The sequence below is a fragment of the Ananas comosus genome, linkage group 2 (genome assembly GCF_001540865.1).
Source record: "Ananas comosus cultivar F153 linkage group 2, ASM154086v1, whole genome shotgun sequence".
Classification (NCBI taxonomy): domain Eukaryota; kingdom Viridiplantae; phylum Streptophyta; class Magnoliopsida; order Poales; family Bromeliaceae; genus Ananas; species Ananas comosus.
This window is the reverse complement of record NC_033622.1, coordinates 11962455-11986907: the sequence shown is the minus strand read 5'-3', so window position 1 is coordinate 11986907 and position 24453 is coordinate 11962455. Positions and strand designations below refer to the sequence as shown.

Here is a 24453-nt window from a genome sequence, read left to right as displayed (position 1 = left end):
AAAGAGTGAAGATGATTTTATATGAGATAATTATCAAGTTTTATACTTTTTTCAAAATACAAATTTGAATTTTAAAATTTAAAATTTTAGATTAAAATTTAAAATTTAAATTTAAAATTCAAAATTTGAATTTTAAATTTTAAATTTTTAAAATTAAAAATTAAAGTTCAAAATTTTAAATTAAAATTTCTAAAATGACATATTAAAAGAGTTTCGGGAGTTAGAGGGGTAAATTTGTAATTTTATATAACATACAAAATTAGCCGTTTTCAGTAATCCAAAATACACACACCCCTTCTCGATAATATTTTTGGTGTAACATTATATCTTTTGTAATACTGCAATACCGAATAAATTACATACTGCATGAACTAAACGCAATAATCCTAGCAGGATTGCCTGTAGTCCTGCCAAGATAACTCGAATTATGCTATTATACCATCGATAGTACCAAATGTTTGTTGCTATCGAGTTTTTGGCCGTTGAATGAAAGAATGTGCAGTTAAGATAATAGTGGTCCCCTAGGATTGAGTAGGTGGTTAGTTGAATAGTATAATCTAATGAGTGGAAATAATCAAATAGTAGATCTAATGGTAGAAAACTCGAAAGTACTAAGAGCTTGGTGCTATCGATAGTATAGTAGCCGGACTCCAATTATCCCTATATGCTAGGGTTGATTTCATACAGATCCCTTCAGAGATATGGAATATTAAATATATCCATATAATTCGTAAGTTATCAGTTTTATCTTTTAAAAATTTCTTTGGTTTATAAATATATTACTCCAAAAATTTTGATTTATTGTTAGTTTTTTTAACAGTGGGTGTATAAAATAACTATTTTGCCTTACAAATTTATTCTTAAAAAAGTTAAATTTTGTTCTCTCGCCTTGCCTTTGTCACAAAACGTGCAATGTACATCATTTTTTTCGCAACTGAGGGCCTCGCCTTCGAGTTGCTGCCGCTGTAGGTCTTGGCGTTGGTATGAATAAAAATGAGAGGGTGAGAAAGATGACATTATAATACAAATTATGTATATAAGGAGTAAAAAGGTTATTTTACTTTTTTAACTAAACTAACTGTGATTAGCTTTTTTAATTCATGATTATCTAAATTTTAATAACAGAAAGATATATATGCAGACGAGAGTTTTTTTAGAGGAATAAATTTGATAAGAGCAACACTAATTGTACACCCTCAAAATGACGTAGGATAGACACTCCACCCATCCAAGGATGTGGACATCACCACTAGTCATGTTGATGTGACGAGTTGAGTACACTATATCTTTGGATGATGAGCGGGGGGGNCATGTTGATATGACGAGTTGAGTACACTATATCTTTAGATGGGGTTTTGCACACCCTACACCCCTCTGGGGCATACAACTAGTATTTTTTATATATTAATACATCACAAATGGAAAAAGTACATTGCAAATTTAGAATTTTGACAAAAAATGAAATAACCATGTATATTACATCTAATACATTTTTGATAAAAAAAAATTGGCCACTCCATATAGAGAAGAAAGAGGATAGCACCTTTATTTATTTTTTAGTCTACATGTAAAAGCTCATATCAATTTTGCTGAAAAATTACAGAATTTTATGATTTAGTTTATGCATTTTAAAATTGTAAAACAATATCCAAACATCATCTTCTAAAAAGTAGGGTAAACTATACCTTTGATTCTCAAACTTTAACTTGTTGTAATTTTCAGCTTAAACTTTTAGAATTATTGCAAGGAAGTCCCATAATTCAATTTAGTTGGCCAAATATTGATAAATTATTAATACAGAAGTTGTGACTGATAATTCGACAATAATTAATATGCTACATAATTTTATCTTAACGATGCGTCAATATTTAGTCAACTAGATTAGGTTACCAGACTTGATTGAAATAATTCTATAAGTTGAAGCCAAAAATTGAATAAATTAAAATTTAAGCACCCGTCTCATAATTTGAGCACCGAACATGTGATTTGAGCTAAAACTTAAAAATATATGTCTTCAATAACCTTATTTTTAGGGATATATTTTAAGGTAGTTATACTCAAGCTATATAGTTATATAATATAATATATATATAATAAATATATATATATTATATATTATATTCCTGGTTGACCAAAATATTTTTATTAATTTTTGAAAGTTTCCTTCGAATATCCTCAAAATCTTAAAATTTACTAATAAAATTTTAAAAAAATATTTAATAATTTGTAAATAAATTTAGAAATTTGAAATAGGAGTAAAAAATAAATAAGTAAAAGTTCTTTCTTTTTAATACTTTATTTTTACGGTACTCCCATGTAGGTCTATGCAAAGTAATAGGAGGAGGTTTACTATGTCACACTCGCATCATATATCAATAATAAGTCAATCATATTTTTTTCTTTTGAAAAAAAATATAACAAAAATATTTTTTTTATAATTATGATGGAACAGATAAATTTTAAAAAAAATTATTTGATTGGTCGGAGATACTATTTTTCCTAATATAAGCAGTGCATTCTAGAAGGGTTGTTTGAAAAATTAAGAAAGGCAACTAAGAAGGAGCTGGCTAGTGTGGCGGCTTATTGGTGGATGATTTGGCGAGAAAGAAATAGTTCTTTCGACGTCTTAGTGACTATCAGACAAATCCGTGAAATGATAAGGGAATGACCTTTTATTTTTTTACTCTTATTTATTTATGTATTTGTTTTCTTTCATTTAACTGTTTGATCTATCCGAGGCTCTGTTGCCTAAATATTTGTAGCAGAATTTATTTTTCAAATGAATGAAGCGGATAACGTACTATCTTTATTTCAAAATAATAATAATAATAATAATAATAATAATAATAAAGGAAAGTATATATGAATGGTTTAGTTGGTTTAGTGGAGGATGATTTGACACAATTATTGTGACATTTGATTCCGTGACATCATTTTTAGATTGATGAACAATCACCTAATAATAATATAAAAAAAAAAATCTTTGTGTGCGCGGCCTTTATCTGCAGCTTTTCTTAGTAAAAGGTAGGGGCTTGCAATCATTTAACACCTAATAATTGAAGGAATCATAAGAACATACAATATTTATAAGATAGTCCTTTTATTTATTTTTTGGAGCAAAATATTAGTCAAAGAATCAATCATATTTTTCCGTACCTCTGACATAATAGAAATTCAATAAAATATAAAAAAACAATTTTATTATCTTTTGCATAAATACAGTTTGATTCATAATTAATAATCTGATATGCGTAGAAAATTTCTATATTTTGACTATAAGAAGATGAGTACATTACTGCTACTTCTACAATATTCAGAAATCTCTATACCAGAGTGAAAAATTGGTTTTCGACAACTAATAGACTTAATCCTCATCCAAAGAAGTATTAATCTACAAGAACATGTAAGAATCGTTTCGTTTCTTGGACGAAAAGCTAGTTTTGGATAAAGAAAAAAAAAAAATTTCTATAGAAAACCGTTTTAAGAGTATTTTGTTTTAACAAAAACATTTTTTTTCTATAAAATCTGAAATTATTTTTCCAAAATATACTATATTTTTTAGGAATCTAATAAATAAAAAAATATTTTTTTGAGCCAAAATTTTTTTTCCGTGAATAATTTTCAAAAAAACTAAACACCTTTGGAAAAATTTTTTTTTATAGATTTTGTAAAAAATGAATTTGATTTATAATAAAAGAAATTGAGTGGTGATGATGATATATATATATATATAATATATATATATATATATATATATTATTATATATATATATATATAATATATATATATATATATATATATATATGTTTTGTGCACACATAATCCTACTTTAAATTGCACGTGTGATGCTTCGTAGTTGTGGATAAGAAGAAATGGATATAATATTGTTATATCTTTTTATTCCCTATATTTCGCTATTTAATGTTCTATTGGATTGTACATTTATTTTCATGGTATTTTTTTTATACATGTTTTTACAGTATTCTCTAAGAATAATTTTCGTATAGTTTAAACAAACAAACTTTTCTGCTTTAAAAAGTATTAATTAATTAAATATTCGATAACTAAATTTTGAATTTTATTAGACCGAAAAATTTAGAAAGTTTGTGTTTCTAATTTTTCTCATCTTAAAGGTAGTAGTGAGAAATTGTGAGAAGATTTTATTATATATATTTTTGAAATAATTTTTTTGCAAATATATTATAGTTTATTTAAATGTGTTTATTTAACTAGTATTTATTTGTTAAATTCTATGCCTTTTTTTTTATTGATTATACAATTATTTTAGTCGCCTATAATACATATAATTTTTCAAAGCCATAAAATGCAAAGAAACCATGTTTTTTTTTCCCTATAATTATGATAATTGAGCATCATGATTGTGCAATAATATATGCTATATAGTCAACTAAATGTGACTTGGGCCATTTGAACTATTCAATAAGTTACCAGCGTAAAAACTTTACAGAAATTTAGGATTATTTTGAATCAACTGCCTCAAACTTTACCATCCAACCTTTCAATTTATTTGATCCGAGTTAATTTATCTTTACAATTTTAGTTAGTATATTTCATACAATTGTCGCCAATTATAAATTCATTAATAACTAATTTGCTTAGTTTTAAAGTCAAATTTTAAAATATTGGGTAGCCAGCTTAAAATAATTTATAGTTCAGATAAATTCTGTATAATATATATATATTCAAAGTTCAAAAAACTAAATTGTTTTTTTTTTTTGATGAGAGATTAGAAACTTAGCTGTAAATGTGAATCAATTAGAATTCGAACTTGGGTCTCGCGTACCAACCACCAAATCCTTGCCCACTTGGCTTTAGGGACAATCGGTCAAAAAAAAAAAAAAGTTATTTTTATTTATTTATTTATTTTTTTGGTGGATTGATAAGACTTAGTAGTAGTGGTAGTTATGCCATGGTAGTCACAGTGTCTTAGTCCAGAGTCCTTTCGATTAGATCTCCCACCGAAACCCAATCATCTGTGGATGCACTTGCTGACGTGGATTTTTAACTTATTAATTGCTGAGCTGTTTCATCGCGTTGACCTCTAAGATTATTTCCCAAATGGTTGATTTATATTTTGCGTTACACTTATATCTTGCATTAATTAATTTATCTATATAGTTCAGCAAGTAATTATTATTAGTAGTTAAGTGCACGGACATTAATCAATTTGTGAACCCTGGCCACCCATTTCCTGCACGCTTGGGTTGCTGAGAGTCGATCCTGAAATATTTTCTTTTTTTTTATTGGGCACAAAAAAGTTGATGTGAATGTTGATAATTATATCGTTTTCTTAACTTATTAATACTTTAATACTAAAAGTGAATTAGATAAAAGCAAATTCAATACAGATCGAGTAACGTACACCGACAAGAAAATTAACGACAAACACATTAATACGAAAAATGAGAGAATCCTGATACCAAATTATTCAAAAGATCAAGTCAACAGAAAATATTATGCAAAATAGTATCAACAAGCGAAAAGTAGAGGATCTTTTGTTAGCAACCTCATGTGTTTGCTTGTGTAAAACATGTATGTTAGGTTTGAAATATCTCAAGTAAAAGAGAACAAAGTACATGATACAAAAAAAAAAATTATCAGCCCAAAGGATTATTACTTAGGTAGTAGAGAGAAGCACTACCTTAATAATGATTTATTAAGTACACCTTGAATTCATCAGAAAGACAACCTTTAATTATATTGCCATTTTTAAACAATCATATATATATATATAGAGAGAGAGAGAGAGAGAGAGTCGGGCTACTATACTCATAATGAGTATGATCACCTTCATACTGATAAGTCGTTTTCGATGATTAAGCTTCTGAATCGACGATTCATATCATTAAATATTATCTAGAGCATTTCAAACTTCTAGAAATTAAATTTTATAATTTTTCGGCATAATTTATCTCACGATAAAAAAAAGTCACAAAATTGATAATTTTTAACGACCGATATGAAATACTTATTAGTTTAATGGTGTAAAAGAATTGAAAAAGAATTGAAATATATTAATTTTTTTATAAAAAAACCTATTCACTATCTAGATAAAGATAATTCAATAAGTTCGTGGTCAATGTACACAATTTACACGTATGGATGATAATCTGAAGCTTTTTTATTCCTTAATATTTAATTTAATCCCTCAATGCATGTCGAATCGATTGGTGTGGAGTAATTAATACAAAAGATCGCACCAAAAAAAAAAAAAATCAATGTGTCTGAGTGTCTCTCGCTCTCCTGACACTGCATAAGATGCTGCAGAAGGTTCCCATGCATTATAGGAGTCTTTTGCTGCAATTTTTTTTTTTTCCTTTTTATAAAGAATTTATTCAACAGTTATATACAAAATATTCCTCATCATTTTTTTCTGGGCAAACTTTAAATACCACCCCCGTGGTTTCGCATTTTCTCACTTTAGCATTCTGTGGTTTAAAGTGTATCAAGTTATTGTCCTGTGGTTTCATTTTTATCTTTTCGTCTGCTTTTTCGTTAATATTTCGTTAAATTATATACAAAAAGCTTTAGATAGCTCATTTAGGTTTATTGAATATTCACTTTAGTACCCTTAGTTTTAACTTTATCACTGATTTAACGAAAAAAATTAGTGGAATCGATAATAAAAAAATAAAAATGAAACCACAGAGCACTAAATTGATACACGTTAAATCACAGAATACTAAAGTGAGAAAGTATGAAACCTCAGGAGTGGTATTTGAAGTTTTTTCTTTTTTTTTTTTGGTATACATAGAGTTCAGATTGTACTATCCAATTGTGGAAATGATCAGCTTCATCATATATAATCTTGCTATGCTGTTGAAAGTATATAAAAAACTAAATTTTATGATCTTAATTGGAGCATTGTGAAATTAGCTCGTCTTTTAATTCAATGCATGCATGGATAAGTTTTTCTTAGCATAATTTTACCTGTAGAGTAACAAATAGAAAAGGAAAACATTTCCCCAACCTAAGAAGTTCTACAATAATTTACTACTTATCCTTAATTTTGTGACAGCTTTTATTCAGTTATGTTTTGTTACTACAATTTTTAATTATTCTATCCATGAATTGAACCTTCTATTTAGTTTTTAGCTTTAACTACTCTAGAAGGAAAAAGCCAATGGACAAAATTTGGTATCATTAATTACCCTCTCATTATTAACTGCCTCTAAATATATATATTCAAGCAGTTCTTTTACTTATTTATTTTTTTTATCTTCTTTATTTATTCTCTTAATTAATGGCAAGCACAAATTAATTATGCATTTTAACTAAATTTTGGACAACCACAACCTAATTAAAATGCCAATTTTGAGAAGGCATGGGAGTAGTCCTAATCATAAACAGGAACTAAGATTGAAACCATGCATACCTCCATCTTTTTCAAGTAATTTTCTCATTTATTAGAATTGCCCCATGTAGCTGATGATGACTCAAATGTCCATTTCTCAAATCTTCTAATGAAGGTGACATGAATTTTTTGATCCATTAGTGTATATAATTTTATTATTTTATTTTTCTGGATTAACAATGAATTTTTTTATATTTTTAGGTTTCAATTTCATGATTTTGATTTAGTGGGAGGCACCAAAGAAGAGCTTCATCTTTTTCAGCCATGGCTGAAGAATGCGAAGCTTCTTATTCTTCGGCTTGAGAAAAAAGACGATCATTGCAAGAATAAATAAAAATAGTAGGAGACCGTTTAAAGGCAAATGAGAGAAACTAAGAGAACGTTAATGGCAAATAAAAAAAAAAGTACTGAGAGTAAAATATATATTTAAATAGGCAAAATAATTATTTCGCAGGAGATAACAATTTATGGATATATCTGAAAGATATACGTATCGATCAGGCACTATCTCACCTAGGATAAAGAGCATGTTTGTAAGATTGTTTTGAAATTTGTAAGGGTATACAAATATTTTTAGAGCCTATACAAATATATGANATAGGCAAAATAATTATTTCGCAGGAGATAACAATTTATGGATATATCTGAAAGATATACGTATCGATCAGGCACTATCTCACCTAGGATAAAGAGCATGTTTGTAAGATTGTTTTGAAATTTGTAAGGGTATACAAATATTTTTAGAGCCTATACAAATATATGAGTTATTTAAGATAATTTGCAAAGATATGCTAGCAATTAATCCTATATATTATTATTATTATCATAAAAGTGATACCCTTGTCTCTTGTGTGTTGCATATATATAGTACCTTCCACAAAGCCTATGTGGCATGGCATTTGGATATTATTATTATGATGATATCCCTCTATTATTAATTATGGAGTGCCCTTCAAATAAGGCATGTACACATTCCAAATCAAGGGTCTAATTATGTAAAAGGAGACAGTGAGGCTACTTTAATTGTTGGGGTAGTTAGGTGGTGTTCCATGAATGAAAATTCCTTTCTTGGCTAACTTCTTGTGCTATCTTTAAAGCAAAAAAATAAAAAATAAAAAGGTAAAAATGTGTGGAGACCTCTTAACTTCAACCTTTTTTTCATTTAAAAACTCCTGAACTTTCAATTTATTAAAATTTAATAATTTATATTAGAAATGAAGGTTTTATAAATATTATCAATTATTATGTCAAATTTAATATTTTTTTATAATTTTGTAGCAAACAAAATTTAAATAGTCGATGGCTAACAGCTACTAAAACTGTTAAATTTAACAAAATTTACAACTATAGTGACTTATAAACAAAATCAAAGTGGAGAGGCCAGTTTCAATACATTAAAGGTTGAACTGACCGTCTCTAAAGCAAGTGACAAAAGGTTTGGTGGTTGATACCCGAGACCCAAGTTCAAATTCTTGTTGATTCATATTTCCAGCTAAGTTTATTTCTAAATGAAATAAACGAAGTGGGTAGCGTACTACCTATCTCTCTCTCAAAAAATAAAAATACATTAAATGTTGAGGACCTATTTAATAACGACCCATAGTTAATAGGTTTCGTGAATATAAATATTAAAAATATCATTCTCTAAGCAGTTTAAGCTTTTAAGATAAAATAATTATTTCAAATTTTCTAATATAAAGTCAAAATCATATTTTTTTAGTTCAAATTCTATTAGATCCCAGCATATTTTAATTCTTCTTATTGAATTTATGTTTACGTCTTGAACATATTGAAATATCATTCACTCACGTGTGAAATAGACTGTTGATTGTAAACAATGAGTCCGGCTACTATACTATCGATAGTACCAAATTCTTGGTAGTTTCGATTTTTTTATCGTTAGATCTATCCTTTGGTTATTTCTATCCGTTAGATTATACTATTCAACCAACCACCAACTCAATTCTAGAGAATCACTATCATCCGAACCACACATTCTTTCATCCAACGGCCGAAAACTCAATAGCATCAAGCGCTTGATACTATCGATAGTATAGTAGCATAATTCTCTATATATATATACAATAGCATAATTTCTCTTCTTTTTGAATTTCTCTTCAATATATTATTTTTTTTTTTCATTCTAATCACTCATCAAACTTGATGGGTGGTTAGAAAGTTAGGAATACAAGAGCTGCTGTGCTCTTAATAGTACAGTAGCCCTGCTCTCTCACTCTCTCTCTCTCTCTATATATATATATATATTGAGAAATATAATAATAATATTATCATGTTTGAGGGAAGGTAGTATGCTAACCGTTTCGTTTATTTTTTTAAAAAATAAATTTATCTGAAAATATGAATTAATTAAAGTTCGAATTTGGCGTTTTGAACACTAACCACCGAATTGCGTGGACGGTCGGTAATAATATTATAATGTTATCAATAGCATTGTACCGTGGTATTATTCTAGGATACCTATAGCAGTACTCTCATTTAAATTCATTCTCCATACATTTTTATTTTTTTTGTAAAAAAATAAAAAAAATGAAAAAAATGATACAATGCAAGAGCTGGGGAGCAGGAAGCAGATGGGAAGTCACATCCATAGAACGGCTGGAATCTGCAAGGGGACCCGGAACAACAAGAAGTAGTGTTGTGCCCTTTTTCTCTCTCACTATTAACTCCTACCTGTCACCAATTGATTTTTATTTTATTTTATGGGCACAATAGTAAGCTAAAGGATACAAGGGACCCACAATCTCCTTGCTGGATGACATTCATGTGGGGCCCATCCACATACCTAAAAAAAAAAATTGGGTAAATTATTTTTTTTTTTTCGCTCATTAAGCTATAAGATATGCATGCCCGTAGTTCGGTCGTCAAATTTTAATTTATTATAAATTTTAATTTAAATTTATAGACTATTATAATTAAATTTTGCCATTCAAATTAGCTGGCTTAATATTAATAAGTTGTTGATATAAAAGTCGTATAGTATCTTAATTATTGTCGCATTATCGATCACGATATTTTTATATTATTACTTTTGTATGTTAATATTTAACAAACTATATTAAATTGTATAACTTGATTAAAATAATTCAAAGAATGTAACAAATTAAAAGTTTGAAGGCTAAAAGTATGAGGCTTCTCATAGTTTGAGGATCAAAAGTGTAATTAATGCTAAAAAATTATACAGACCCAACAGAGAACTTCGAGCTTATTAGTTTTCCCAATTAAATCAATTTATTACATAATTCAATAGGTCATTTTTTCAACTATTTTACTAGTTATGTAATTATTTTGGTCTCTTGTATTACATATAATCTTAGAAAACTTTAATATATATTATATATATATAATATAATATATAATATATATATATAATTGAGCTAGAATATTTTTACAAGTATCACTCCCTTGGTGCTATTAGATTTTTATTCCTTGGATCTATTTCTTTGATTACTAATAGTCCTTGGTCAAACACTATTCCACCTACCACCACCTACCACTATCATCTCAACCTCACATCTCTCCATCCAATGGCTCAAAACTCAAAGCACCACTTTCAAAGTGCTTTTGAAAAATATCTAGCTCTATATATATATATATATATAATATATATATATATATATATATATATATATATATATAGTAGGACTACTATGCTATTAGGAGCCAGCAGCCCGTGTGCTCCTAACTTTCTAACCACCCATCAAGTTTGATGGATGGTTAGAATAAAAGGGAAAAGAGATATTGAAGAGAAATTTAAGGAGAAAGAAATTGAGACACCCAATTTCTCTCCAATATCTCTTTTCCCTTTATTCTAACCACCCATCAAACTTGATGTGGTTAGAGTGTAGGAGCACACGGACTGCTGTGCTCCTAATAGCATAGTAGCCTACTATATATATATATATATATATATATAAGATGAGAGAGAGAGAGAGAGAGAGAGAGAGAGAGAGAGAGAGAGAGAGAAGAGAGAGAGAGTTGAGCTAGAATACTATCGGTAGTAAACGAGCCGTTTTACTACCGATTTGTTTTCGATGATAGAGCTTTCAAATGACGATCGGCTCCGTTGAACATGATCTATACCACTTGAAGTGTTTAGAAATCAAACTTCAAATCTTTTCGACATCATTTGCCTAATGATCAAAGGGTTTCAAAATTTATAATTTTAATGGTCGATAAGAAGCGTTTTCTCGTTTAACGGCGTAAAGATATCAAATTAATTGAATTTTTGTTAGAAAATTCTTTAAACTATTTAAAACAAGATCTATACTCTTGATTTTGATTATAGGACTCCTATCATCATTTTTTTAAGAGTATTCATTTTCAGCATTCATTTTCTATTCACTTGATGGATAAAAAGAACAATATCGAAAGTGCGCGAAATTGATTTCTAGATAGTTTAAATGGTTTAGATCATATTTAACGGAGCGATCGTCAATTTGGAAGCTCTATCATCGAAAACAAATCGATAGTAAAACGGCTCGTTTACTACCGATAGTATTCTAGCTCAACTCTATATATATATATATATATATATAGTAGGGCTGCTGTGCTCTCAAGAGCACGGAGGCCTTCGTGCTCCTGAGCCATTTTCGATGATGGAATTTTCGAATTGACGATCGGCTCCGTTAGACTTGATCTAGGGTATTTGAAGTTTTTAGAAAATAATTTTTGCGATTTTTTGATATCATTTACCTAGTGATCGAAAGGATTTAAAATCAAATGAAATTTTGATATCTGCTGTTTTCAAATTTAACGGTATAGAAGTATTCAAATCAGATGAAATTTTGATACAAAATTCTTTATACTATCTACAACAAGATCAACATTTCTGATCGAAAATTTTAGTACTATATCACCACTTATTATAGGATTTTTATTTTCAGCCGTTAAAAATTATTGATTTTGAATCCTTTCGATTGCTAGGTAAATGATATCAAAAATCGCAAAAATTATTTTCTAGAAACTTCAAATATGCTAGATCAAGTCTAACGGAGCCGATCGTCGATTCGGAAATTTCATAATCGAAAATGGCTCAGGAGCACGGAGGCCTCCGTGTTCCTGAGAGCAAAGCAGCCCTACTCTCTATATATATATATATAACTAGGCTGGAATACTATTAATAGTACCAATGACTTGGTGCTATTAAGTTTCTATACTTAGATTAAAAAATGTGCGGTTAGGATGATGTGGGTTTCCTAGGGTTGAGTGGGTGGTTAGTTGAATATTATAATCAAACGGATAAAAATAATAAAAGAGGTAAATCTAACGGCAGAAAACCTGATAGCACCAAATATTTCGTGCTATCGATAACATCCCAGCCGAACTCTCTCTCTCTCTCTCTCTCTCTCTCTCTCTCTCTCTATATATATATATATATATAAAATTTTTTTTTATTTTAACATATGAAAAAAGCAATAAAGTTTTTTTTTTTTTTAGAGAAAGGCATCATGCTGCCCGCTTTGTTTATTTTTTTAGAAATAAATTTAACTGGAATGTAAATCAATTAGGATTTAAATTCGGAACATCGGATACCAATCATCAAACACTTTGCCACTTGTGCTAGAGATGGTCGGTAAAAAAGTAATAAAGTTAAAAATGGATTCACATTATCCTTCATATCTTAAATTTAGTTATCACAATAATAAAAGAAAAAAAAAGATTTCTTTTTTGTATTTTAAAAGTTATACAACTCATATCATATGTAAGATACAGAATCAAAATAGCTATTAAATATACTATTTGATTAAGTTAGGAGTGCTTTATTGTCAAAATTAAAAGTGTATGCAGTTATTTGCAAAATTAATGAAGTTCAGAGAGTCTCTCCACATGTTTTTCCATTTATAAACATCTATTTGCTAAATTATTTTGAGTTTTTTATTGGGAGACAAATGCTAGCTAAATGTCTGTGTGTTTCCATATCTCTACCAAAATTTGGTGTGAACTGTTGAGTTTACAAATTCTAGTTTTTGAATAGCATTTGGTGAGCTCTAATGGTTGTTTGAAGAATATGTTCTCTTATTAATGCTTTGGTTGGAATAGCATTTGGTGAGCTCTAATGGTTGTTTGGAGAATATGTTCTCTTATTAAATGCTTTGGTTGGTACAAAAAAAGAGAAATCCCAAATAATCATTGTTAGGTAGCTTTCTTGTTGTTATTGCAAAAGCAAAACTACACTCTTTAGAGTGGTACAAGTTTTTGTACAACATAAGTAAGATAATATTTATGGGTTAGGATATTTTTTTGTCATAATGAAGTTATAAAGTGCATTTTACACAAGCACAATAAGGTTTTGTTTGGAAACCTTAAAAAGTGAGGGATTTATTAAAATCAGAGTATTTTGACTAGTATTGTATTTTTATCGTAGAATTATTTGGTTGGCTTTTGTAATATTACAAAATATAACAAAATAATTTTATTTCTATGTAATTTTGGGGTAAAACAAAAAAAAAAATGCCCATTCTATGAATTTTTTTCAAATAAGATAATGTTGTTTAAGTAAGTATAATACTATTGAGAAAAATAACTCTGAATTAGATTCACATTTTTTCAAACAGGGCATGAGAAAAGTTTGTAGTTTCTAATTTTATAAATAGAATAAACACAATAAGTATCTGTTTATTTGTCTGTCACTAGGTTTTATGTTGAAAATAATCTTTAGTTCAATTAAAATTTAGATAAAAAGTTACAATTTATTTGATAGAAAGCTAATAACTTTAGAACTCAAGTGATCCCAACTTTGTTTCTATTTTACTAAATTTTTACACTAGCACATAAGTGGGTGTAACAAAATTTACACCAGTTAATTTCTAATTCTTTTTTTCTATCTCTTTCTTTCTCATAATTGACTTTACTGCAACAAAAAACAAAAAACAAAATCAATTATAGTATTTTGAAAAAATAGAGTTACAAATTTTTATTGAACTAAACAACGATGAGCATTTATACTAAAAACAACCACATCTTTTTTTAACATTCGGTGAAATAAACATACTCAAAAATATGTCCCCAGTTGGACGTGCGTTACTTAAAGGATTTTGGTTGCCCCCAAAATAAGTTGTTTAAGTCCAAGTTTTTTTTAATTCCTACCTGAGCACCGCCACTGGTTTTGAATAATATTTTTTTCTTTAACAAACACACACACACACACACACACACACACACACACACACACACATATATACACACACATATTACTGGGAATAGCAAAATTTGACTAGAATAAAATATCTCCGCCAAATTTCATTCCGTTTAGCGGAATAGCGGGAATAACTTTCGTTATCCCTATTTATCCCCCAACCAAACGGGCCGTATACACACACACACACACACACATATATATATATATATATGTGTGTGTGTAGTGTGTGTGTGTGTGTGTGTATACGGCCCGTTTGGTGTGGATAAATAGGATAACGAAAGTTATTCCCGCTATTCCGCTAAACGAATAAATTTGCGAGATATTTTATTCTAGTCAAATTTGCTATTCCCAGTAATTCCGAATAGCAAGGGTTTGCTATTCCACCATTTTGGTGAATAGTGCTATTCCAATTCTTAATTTCAAACTTAATTAAAATTATAAATTGAATTAAAACTAAATTATAAAATATAATAGTGATATATTATAATACATTATTTTATATAAAATTATTAATTTACTATATATTAATACATATTATTTATATTTAAATATTATAATAAATTTATAATAATTATTTTATTAATTGTTCCCACCCTTATTCTTATTTTAAAATTTAAAAATAAAAATTAAAAATTTTATAATTTATAATTTATAATCTCAAAATTAAAGTTTATAATTTAAATTTGATATTTTAAATTTTTGAAATTTAAAATTTGATGAGTTTATATTTTTCAAATTTAAATTTGATCTTAAATTTAAAGTTTGAAATTTAAAATTTAAAATTTTGAATTTAAAATTTGAGATTTTAAATTTCAAATTTTAAAATTTCAAAGTTAAAATTTTAAATTTAAAAATATAAATTTAAAATTTTAAAAATTCAAATTCAAATATAATAAGAGAATAATATCATTACTTTTTTATTTATAAAACTCACTATCCTTCTTATTCCATCTTAGCTAACTAAACGCTATTTTTTTTATTCCCAGGAATAACCCAATTTTCATCCAAACGCAGAATTAATCTAATCCTCGCTTATACCTCAATATATACCTATTTCTGGAATAGTCACTTTTTGTTTATTCCCGAACCAAACCAAACGATACCGTAAAGAATTTCGATCGCTTCAGACACATAGTTAAAAATTTTATCAATATATCAACAATTCATAACAGTAAAGTCACAAAAACTAAAATATTTTCTTTCCATAATTTGATTTTTTTTTTTTTTTACTAACAAAAGTAATGTTAGTTCTCATTAAAAAAATATTCTATTAGGTATTAATATATATGCTGATGAACACGCATGGAATCTTGAATTGTATATATGAACTGAATCAAGAAAGAAATGCCACCTATACATTATTATTGTGTTGGCAAATATAGAAAATATTTTAATATTAAATAAACTAATTATTTATTTTAAAAATTTAAATATTAATGAAAAGGACATTAATATTTTATTCAACAAGTGACGACACTAGGATATAAAACAGGATATGGAAAATGAAATATATGAATTTAAAGCATCTCTTCTCTAATATGATATCTCATTCTTAACTACCATTAGTGGCATTTCTAAATAATTGATTATGATTGGTCATTGCTAATAGAGTGCCAATATTGTATTGCTCCTTCAAAAATAGACCAACATTTAATTAAAAGTTATAAAATAAACAAAAAAATAGAGCAAAGAGTAACGATTATTTAGGAACTGTATGCAATAAATAGGCAATGCATAGTTCATGGTCACATATTTGGAAGTAAATTTTCGATAATTTTGTGCGTAGAATTTTTTACGCATGGAGTTCGTTCAGCCGTTAATTTTTAATATAATGAATCCGCACCGTCCGAATTCTGTCAAAATCTAACGATTGAATTAACCCGTGTGGCTTAGGCCATCTTACGCATAAATTCGTCGACAATTAGAACCCGTATATTCCGGGGCCAAATATTGGAAATTGTACTTTTGCAAATTAACCCTCCACCAACAAGATATGGGACAGGTTCCTATTTATTTGATGTGACATTTATTTTCTGATAAGAAAAGAATTTTGAGATTAGGTTTTTTTATCAATGAATCGTAAAAAAAATTTATGTAAATTCTAAGATTATGAATTTTACCGACTAAGAAAATTAATCACTTTAGTTCAACTTTTATCATAAATAGAACACGAATTGAACACAGTCAGTCAATCAGGCAGATCGTTCAAAAGTCAGAATCCAAATTTTTCGACAATTACATATGGTAATCAGATGAAAAGTAAGATATAGGACTAACAATTGATCCCTTAGTTTGACGGATATCTCAATCAAATAATACACAAAAATTTTCAGTATTGCGAGAAGTACTCTCTTAGAATGTTTGCTGTTCATTCTAGTTCTCTGGCACATGAAAGTACTTAATTTTTTGAATTTAGATATGAATTTAAAAAATCTCGACTTTCTTTCTCTGATATTTTTCTAGCCAAAGGATCTGTGGAGAGAATAAATCGCCTAAATATTTTTATATTTTAAACAATCTTTCTTATTTTATTCTTTAAAGTAAATTTTACCAAAGGAGCTGCTATAATAATATTTTTAAATTATTAGGGAGATGATTTAGATCTCTACAAAATTATCTTTATATATTATTGATATGGGGATAATATTGTGAGAAAACACAGCAGTACTCATTCCTAATTTAATGAAAAATATGTATTTAATTTCCATGCCTGCTGGCATTTCTATCTGAAAAAAGAAAAGGCAGTATTTCCAGGAAATCTCAACTGCAAAAGCTTGAGCCTTCAGGGCAGCAGCAGCAGAACACTACAAACCTGCAGGGGGAGCCCCAGCACCTGTCAGTGATTCTTTTGCCCATTCACCTTTTGCAACAGCAGACTGCTAAAAGCCTATTGACTGCTGTTTTCTCCTCAGCACCCCCTCCCTCCTCTTTTCTCTCTACCCACCAAAAAGCCCACCTCAGTCCCTTTCTTAACTTTCCTTTCTTTTCTCCTCACCCCCCAGAAGAAAAAGATCAAGAAATTTATATGTACATATATAAATAAAAAAGCTCCCTTCTTTGACTCTTCCTCTTCTCTAACCTTTCTCGCTCACTACACCAGCGTTTCTCTTTTCCCCAGCTTACAATTAAGAGTACCTAATCTTTGCTTTATTGGGTTTGCATATCTCATTCCGATTCCTCTAAAAAGCTCCCATTTTTGTCCCCCTTTCTATCCCAAGAGACAGGAGGAGGAGGAGGAGGAGGAGGAGGAGCTCAAAAAAAAAATGCTGCTTTTTTTCTCTCTCTACTTTCCTCTTCTATGTCACCTCCCTTCTCCTCTTTCTCTCTCTTCCTAGCTCTCTCTCACTTTCTCTCTCTCTCTCTCTCTCTCTCTCCCTCTGGTGTTCTTTAGGTCGTGGGCTTTGTAAAAATTTGTCCTTTTGTTGTGTGTTTTGGCCTCCTCTTCTCTTTTTAGGTTCTTGGTTTTGGGGTTTGGGGGGTTTTGGGCTTGGGAAATGGTGGGGATTGGCGTTGGGGGAGGGAGCCTCACTAGTGTGGGCATGGATACAAGCTGTGGAGCTTTGCTCAGAGAGCTACAGGTCTCTCTCTCTCTCTCTCTCTCTCTCTCTCAATGGCTATTATCTTGCTTCTTTGGTTCTCAGGGACTCTGTTTGGGGGTTTCCCTTTCTCTTTGTTTTGGGTTTTGAGGTACATGTAGACTCTTCTTGGTTTTGGAGATTGTGATGCTTCTTTCTCTTTCTCCCTCTCTCCCCCCCCCCATTTCTTGAATAATCTTCTTGTTTTTGCAAACTAGTTTTTGGTTTTTTTTTTTTTTTTTCCTTTCTTTCTGATATTGACTTCTTTAGTTTAGGTTGTTGGGTTTTTTTTTTCTTCTTTAAAACGCTCTAATTTTAAAGGAAATGGTTTTCCTCTTTCATTTCTCAAGTGTTTTTTTGTTTTTCCATTTTTATACTCTGAATCAAATGAATATAGTTCTTATGATTTTCATTTCTTAGTCAAGAATTATGTATATTCTCAAGAAAGTAAAGATTTAATTGTTTGAAACTTTTTATTACAAGAAAGTAATTTGTTTAAAACTTTCCTTTTTTTTTGCCTTTTCTTTAATTTTCTGTTTGTTTTTGTTTTAAATGCTCTATTTGGCAAAGAGACTTTTCCTTTACAAGTGTCTCAATTGTTTTGTTTCTGTACTTTGATTCCTTTCAATGTACTTATATGAAAGGTAATTAACTTTTTAAATGGACTTAGCAAAAAATCATGATTAGGTTGTGTAAAACCTTTTATTTTTATTTGTATTTTTCTTTTTAATTAGGAACGTTCTAACATGATGATTTGTTCCTGTAGGGTCTAAATTACTACAATTACTTTTTACTTTGTTCTAATTTTTATACTTGCAGTAATTAATCTTTTATTTTGTTTTCATTTTTAGTGTCTCTACTTGTTGATTATTGATTATATAAGAATAAACTCACACATCCATTGATTAAGAAATCTGTTATAGACCATGTATTGATGTACTCTTAATTGTTTGGAAACAGCATATCTGGGCAGAGATAGGAGAGAGCGAGGGCGACAAGGATCGCATGCTGTCGGAAATCGAGAGAGAATGCTTGAAAGTATATCAAAAGAAAGTGGACGACGCGAGCAGGGTGAAGGCGCAGCTCCTCCAGTCTCTGGCGGCTAAAGAAGCGGAGGTCGCAGCTCTCCTTGCCTCCCTCGGGGAGCACATGCTGCATCTGAAGGTACATTATGTAGCCTTCGATATATGTGCCTACATGTACATTTTTTAGCTCAGTTGTTGAATAGTGCATTATATGTATCAGTTTATGCTTACATCTAAGCAGTATGCACTAACTTGATTTACCGTCTTTCGTACTTTGCATGATGTTTAATGTAGCGCATCGATATCAATTAGTGATTGTCACCTAAGTTTCTCCCCTCAATACTCCTCCGAATCCCTCTGGTTTACTGCTGATTCTTGATATTAAATGTTGAGAAAAAAGTTTGGAGGTTTCATCAGCGAAATCCATGCTGAATCGTACTGGACTGATATTGTGGATAGTTTCATCTCCATCCATATTACACGATGCTATGTAAACATCAGAAAGCATCATAAACTCTCGCAGAATACTACTGTGGAGTTATGATACCGCTTATTAACTACCTTTACTGTCAATTCTAGCACGTCTTACATATAGATCGTAGTTGCGAGATGTTAATATGTAACATCTACATTTGTGATAACGGTCGGTTCAATGATTCTTTTTTCAACATTTAAGTGTTGCCCATTGATCATGGTGCTAAGCATCTATCATAGTACTTACGAATTACGATAAAGTTTGTCATGGGTACTTTAGACCCCACAATTAACTTAACCATGTAGTGTCTTCCATTCTTTTTTTTTTAATGTAGTAATTACAAAATCTTGTGATTACTGATTCTTTTCCACTTCTGTACGCAGAAAGACAGCAAGATGGCATCGTTAAAGGAGCAACTTGCTACCGTCGCGCCTTTATTGAACGATCTAAGAGCCAAGAAAGAGGAAAGGATTAAACAGTTTTCTGATATAAGATCCCAGATTGAGAAGATCAGTGCCGAGATAACAGAATTCAATCATCCGAATGATGCTATTACTATTCCTATTGTTGATGAAAATGATCTGTCGATAAGGAAGCTTAATCAGTATCAGGCAGATTTTCGTGCCCTTCAGAAAGAGAGGGTAACTTGACATTTATCTGCATTCATATAATAAGTTTCCTTTCAAAAAGATTCTGTCTCACACAATTTGACTCATCTATGTTTTCTTCTCTTACTCCTTCTATAAGCCATTAGACTTGTTCTATCCGCTTTACTCTTTTCTTTCCTTCCGAAATATCCCAAGGTTATTATTCATGTGATCAACCTCCAAAGCAAGGATTGTCATGGCACTGGCACGGAGCGTGCTAGTGTACGATTCGCAAGGCACAGCGTTGTAGCATGCCTTGGCACACACCCTCTTTTATATGTTGGCACGTGCCAAACCTTGCCAACAACCGGCATGGATTCCTTTCTCCAGCCAAAGATTTATCGTAGTATTGAACCACCCTCTAGCATATTGAGCACCCCCAACAACAATTACAACAACCGAACGAAGTGTTTATCTTTTTCACAATTTTATGACCATTAGTACATTACAATAAAGCCTCGATTAATATATTCCCCTCGGCCCAACTAATCCCTTTCCGCTGCCAATCCATTATTCAGACTCCATTATGATTTGATCGAGATCTAAAAACGTAATAGCATTGGTGGTTTTGGAAGGTCATGTTTTATCTTAATTCTTTGGCACGTAATTCAGAGTATCTTGATTTGACTCTTTGAAAACTTGTATTAACAAGGAATGAATTTGTCTGGCGATTCTCTGTCTTGATATGCGTGAATATTCTTTAGAAGATCTCTGTCGGCAAGGTTAATGTTTTGTCAAAATCTTTCTTTTTGCCCTGGCCAGTAAATTCCTATTTGTTCCTATTTATTTTGAGTAGTGAAGCTAAAACATAATTTATCATGTACATGAGCTGCATTTTACATATAATAAGTTTGGTCTTTTCTTCTCTAGGCAAACAATGTTTTTTGACATTTTCTTTCCATTATTTCCAGTCTGATCGCCTTCAGAAGGTTCTGGAGTACGTGAATGAAGTGCATTCTCTATGCGGCGTACTAGGACTTGACTTTAGGAAGACAGTTGATGAAGTGCACCCCAGTCTGCACGAGACTGGGTCAGGGCAGTCGACAAACATTAGTAATAACACATTGGAAGGCCTCGCTCAAGCTGTCCAAAAGTTAAAGGCAGAAAGAAAACTCCGGATAGAAAAGGTAATCATAATTCTTGGGAGTTTCAAATTAGGCCTATTTTGCAATAGAAATCTACTTTCATCACTTGGAGAGCCAGGGACATTTTCGTACAGAAAGAATATTTCTGTTCAAAAACTGAGTAAACAGAAAAGAAGTGGGTAAAAATTGAAAAATCCAAAAATGGTTGATTTTGTTTTTGCAAAACCCCTTCAGATTATTATTGCTGCATATGTAGTTATATCTTGAAACATTCTTTTGCTATAGCTGAGAGAAACTGTCAGATCACTATTCCAACTCTGGAAACTAATGGATTCTTCGGACGAAGAGAGGAGGCGTTTTGGAAGATTAACGAGCATTATTCAATCACCTGAAGAGACAATAACATCTTCTGGAGTTCTCTCGCAAGAGATGATTGATCAGGTTTGCTTTTCGTGGCCTTCCATGGTTCTCTGCTCACTTTAATGTAAATGGACTTTTTGCATCTATCCCCGTGAAATCATCTATTTTGGTATATGCATCTGTAAACTCCGAATTTGCATGTAATACCCTTCGAAAGCCGAGTTTCTTACAAAATACTCTTAATAATAAGGTTGTTTTCCAATTCATTGGGGAAATTGGTTTGTATGAGAAAACCTTATATTACCAATGACTTAGTGCTATTAACAGTATTCTAGCCCAATTCTATAAACTTAGATTCTTTTTGCTGTTTTGGCAGACCGAAGCGGAGGTCGAGAGGCTGACAAAGCTAAAGGCCAAAAGATTGAAAGAGCTTGTTCTGAAGAGAAGGTCAGAACTTGAAGAGATATGCAAAAGAGCCCATGTAGAACCTGACATTAGCACCGCACCTGAGAAAACTAGTGCATTGATTGATTCCGGTATCCTTTCAGAAATCAGCTTCTTTACTGAGAGTGTTTTGTCTAGCTTGCGACTTATTTCTCAAGATGTTTGGTTGTCAGGTCTTGTAGATCCTTCTGAACTTCTAGCAAATATTGAGGCCCAGATAGTCAAAGCAAAAGAAGAGGCCTTGGGCAGGAAAGAAATTATGGATAGGATAAACAAATGGCTCGCAGCTTCTGACGAAGAAAAGTGGCTTGAAGAATACAACAAAGTAAGCATGTTCTTTCTGATTTTATATACTAATTATGCATACACAAAAAAAAATTCACAATTTATATTCTCCTTACGAATGTTCCAATGCTATCATCATCAGTTTGAAGTGCTTTGTTTTTCTCATGAAAAGGAGCAGGGAAAAGTTCTCTTTTTAGGGACCTCACTATTATCTACCAACTTCAAGTTGATTTACTTGGCTCTTCACCTTCTGAAATGCAGGACGAGAACAGGTATAGCGCTAGTAGAGGTACGCATATTAACCTTAAAAGGGCGGAGAGAGCACGGATTACAGTCACTAAGATCCCAGGTAATTGTTGCGTCAAACCCTCTAGTATGGGAAATAAATACTTCTGGCCCTGACTTTTGACTTTGCTTCAGCTATGGTGGACAACCTGATGAGCAAGACTTTCGCCTGGGAGGACGAAAGAAACATGCCTTTCCTGTATGATGGGGTGTGTTCAGTTCCTATGATCTTCTTTCTATATGTATTTTAATGGAATATATTTAATCCCCTTTTCTTGATAATTGTTCCAGGTTCGCTTAGTATCTATTCTAGAAGAGTACAAGCTTACTCGGCAACAAAAAGAAGAGGAGAAGAGACGATATCGGGTAGCCATTTCTTTTTAACTATATTTGCTTCTGACCTTTTCCTCTTGATGGATTCAATTTGTTCATTATTCATTTGCCCCATGGCAGGACCAGAAGAAGCTACAGGCTCTGCTGCTTACTGAGAAAGAAGCGATGTTCGGGTCCAGACCGAGCCCAAAAAAGAACAACAGCTTCAATAGGAAGCCGAATGGATACTATGCGAATGGAAATGGGAATGGGTTCATGACCCCTAGTCCCCGTCGGCTCTCTGTTGGTAGTGCCACCCCTGAACTTCTTACACCGCGATCTTACTCTGGTCGACATAATGGGTACTTCAGCAAGGAGATGAGGCGGCTCTCAACTATGCCGTTGAACTTCGTTGCTATGCCTAAAGAGGACTCCATGTCGACATTCACATCTATCAGCGGTTCGGAACCAGAGTCTCCATTGCAAGTCTAAATCCAAATATCTGCCGGTACGCCATCTTACCATCTTGTTTTTGAGGATTGCACAGATGCACCTGCAAAATTATTTGTTTCCGTGCTCAACCTCCAATATCTGATATCTCATATGTGTCATTTCGAAGCTCATTTTTCTTACAAAGCAAACCTCTTATTATACTTTTTAATTCGAAACCATTTTACTCACGAAAGTGATTCAATCTTGTGGAAAAGTGCACCGAGTATAGATGCGAGAATTCATATTTTGCGAGTGCCTTATCTGAATAGAATGAGAATGTATCCTGAAGTGTTTTACGTGTAGCGTGACTAATAAACTTATATATAATGCGAATTTCTTTGTCCGACAGGGTCAGGGTCGTGTTGCGGCGGTTGAGTTGCGCGTGCGCAGTTTACTGTGGATGTACAGTAGTTGTTTGCTGTGTATTGTTTAATAGCGCGTAAGTCGATAACGGTTTGAGAATTAGTGCTTTGAGTAGGTTGACATTTAGATGTATGCGTAGGGAGTTTTAACTCGGAGGAGCTAACTGGATTGTGTAATATACTTCATGCGATTGCTTCAGTTGTTTGAGGACACCTTAGCATAATATCTCTTCACTGTGTTGGTTTGTTACAGTTTCATGTACATAATTCCTTCTTAAATTGTATTCCTGTGTGGATTTTATTGAAATGTGGTACTTGTTATCTTATGAGGATATTACTTTTCATGTGTAGTGTTATTTTCATGTTTTTTCAGTGGAATTAGCCCGTGACGCGGAATAATATGTGGGACTTAAAACACATTAGATAAACACATTAGATTTTCTGAGTATAAAGTCTAACTAAGCAACTAGTTGTGACAGCAGTTGAAAAGGCCAACACTATATCCTCTTTTAATATTTCAAATATATATGGTAGGAAAAAGCTAGTTTGTGAAAACTTAAAAAAGAGTAAG

At 31.0% G+C, this 24453-nt stretch overlaps 1 protein-coding gene across 1 annotated transcript; it reads left to right on the top strand.

Annotated features, from left to right (window-relative positions):
- LOC109723229 (65-kDa microtubule-associated protein 6-like) lies at positions 17869-24224 on the top strand. Its single transcript, XM_020251536.1, has 12 exons — positions 17869-18113; positions 19071-19274; positions 19994-20251; positions 21169-21384; positions 21628-21783; positions 22079-22238; positions 22320-22471; positions 22693-22780; positions 22852-22925; positions 23008-23082; positions 23170-23536; positions 23870-24224. Exons 1-11 carry the CDS (start codon positions 18030-18032, stop codon positions 23518-23520), a joined length of 1818 nt encoding a protein of 605 aa, XP_020107125.1. The 5' UTR covers positions 17869-18029; the 3' UTR covers positions 23521-23536; positions 23870-24224.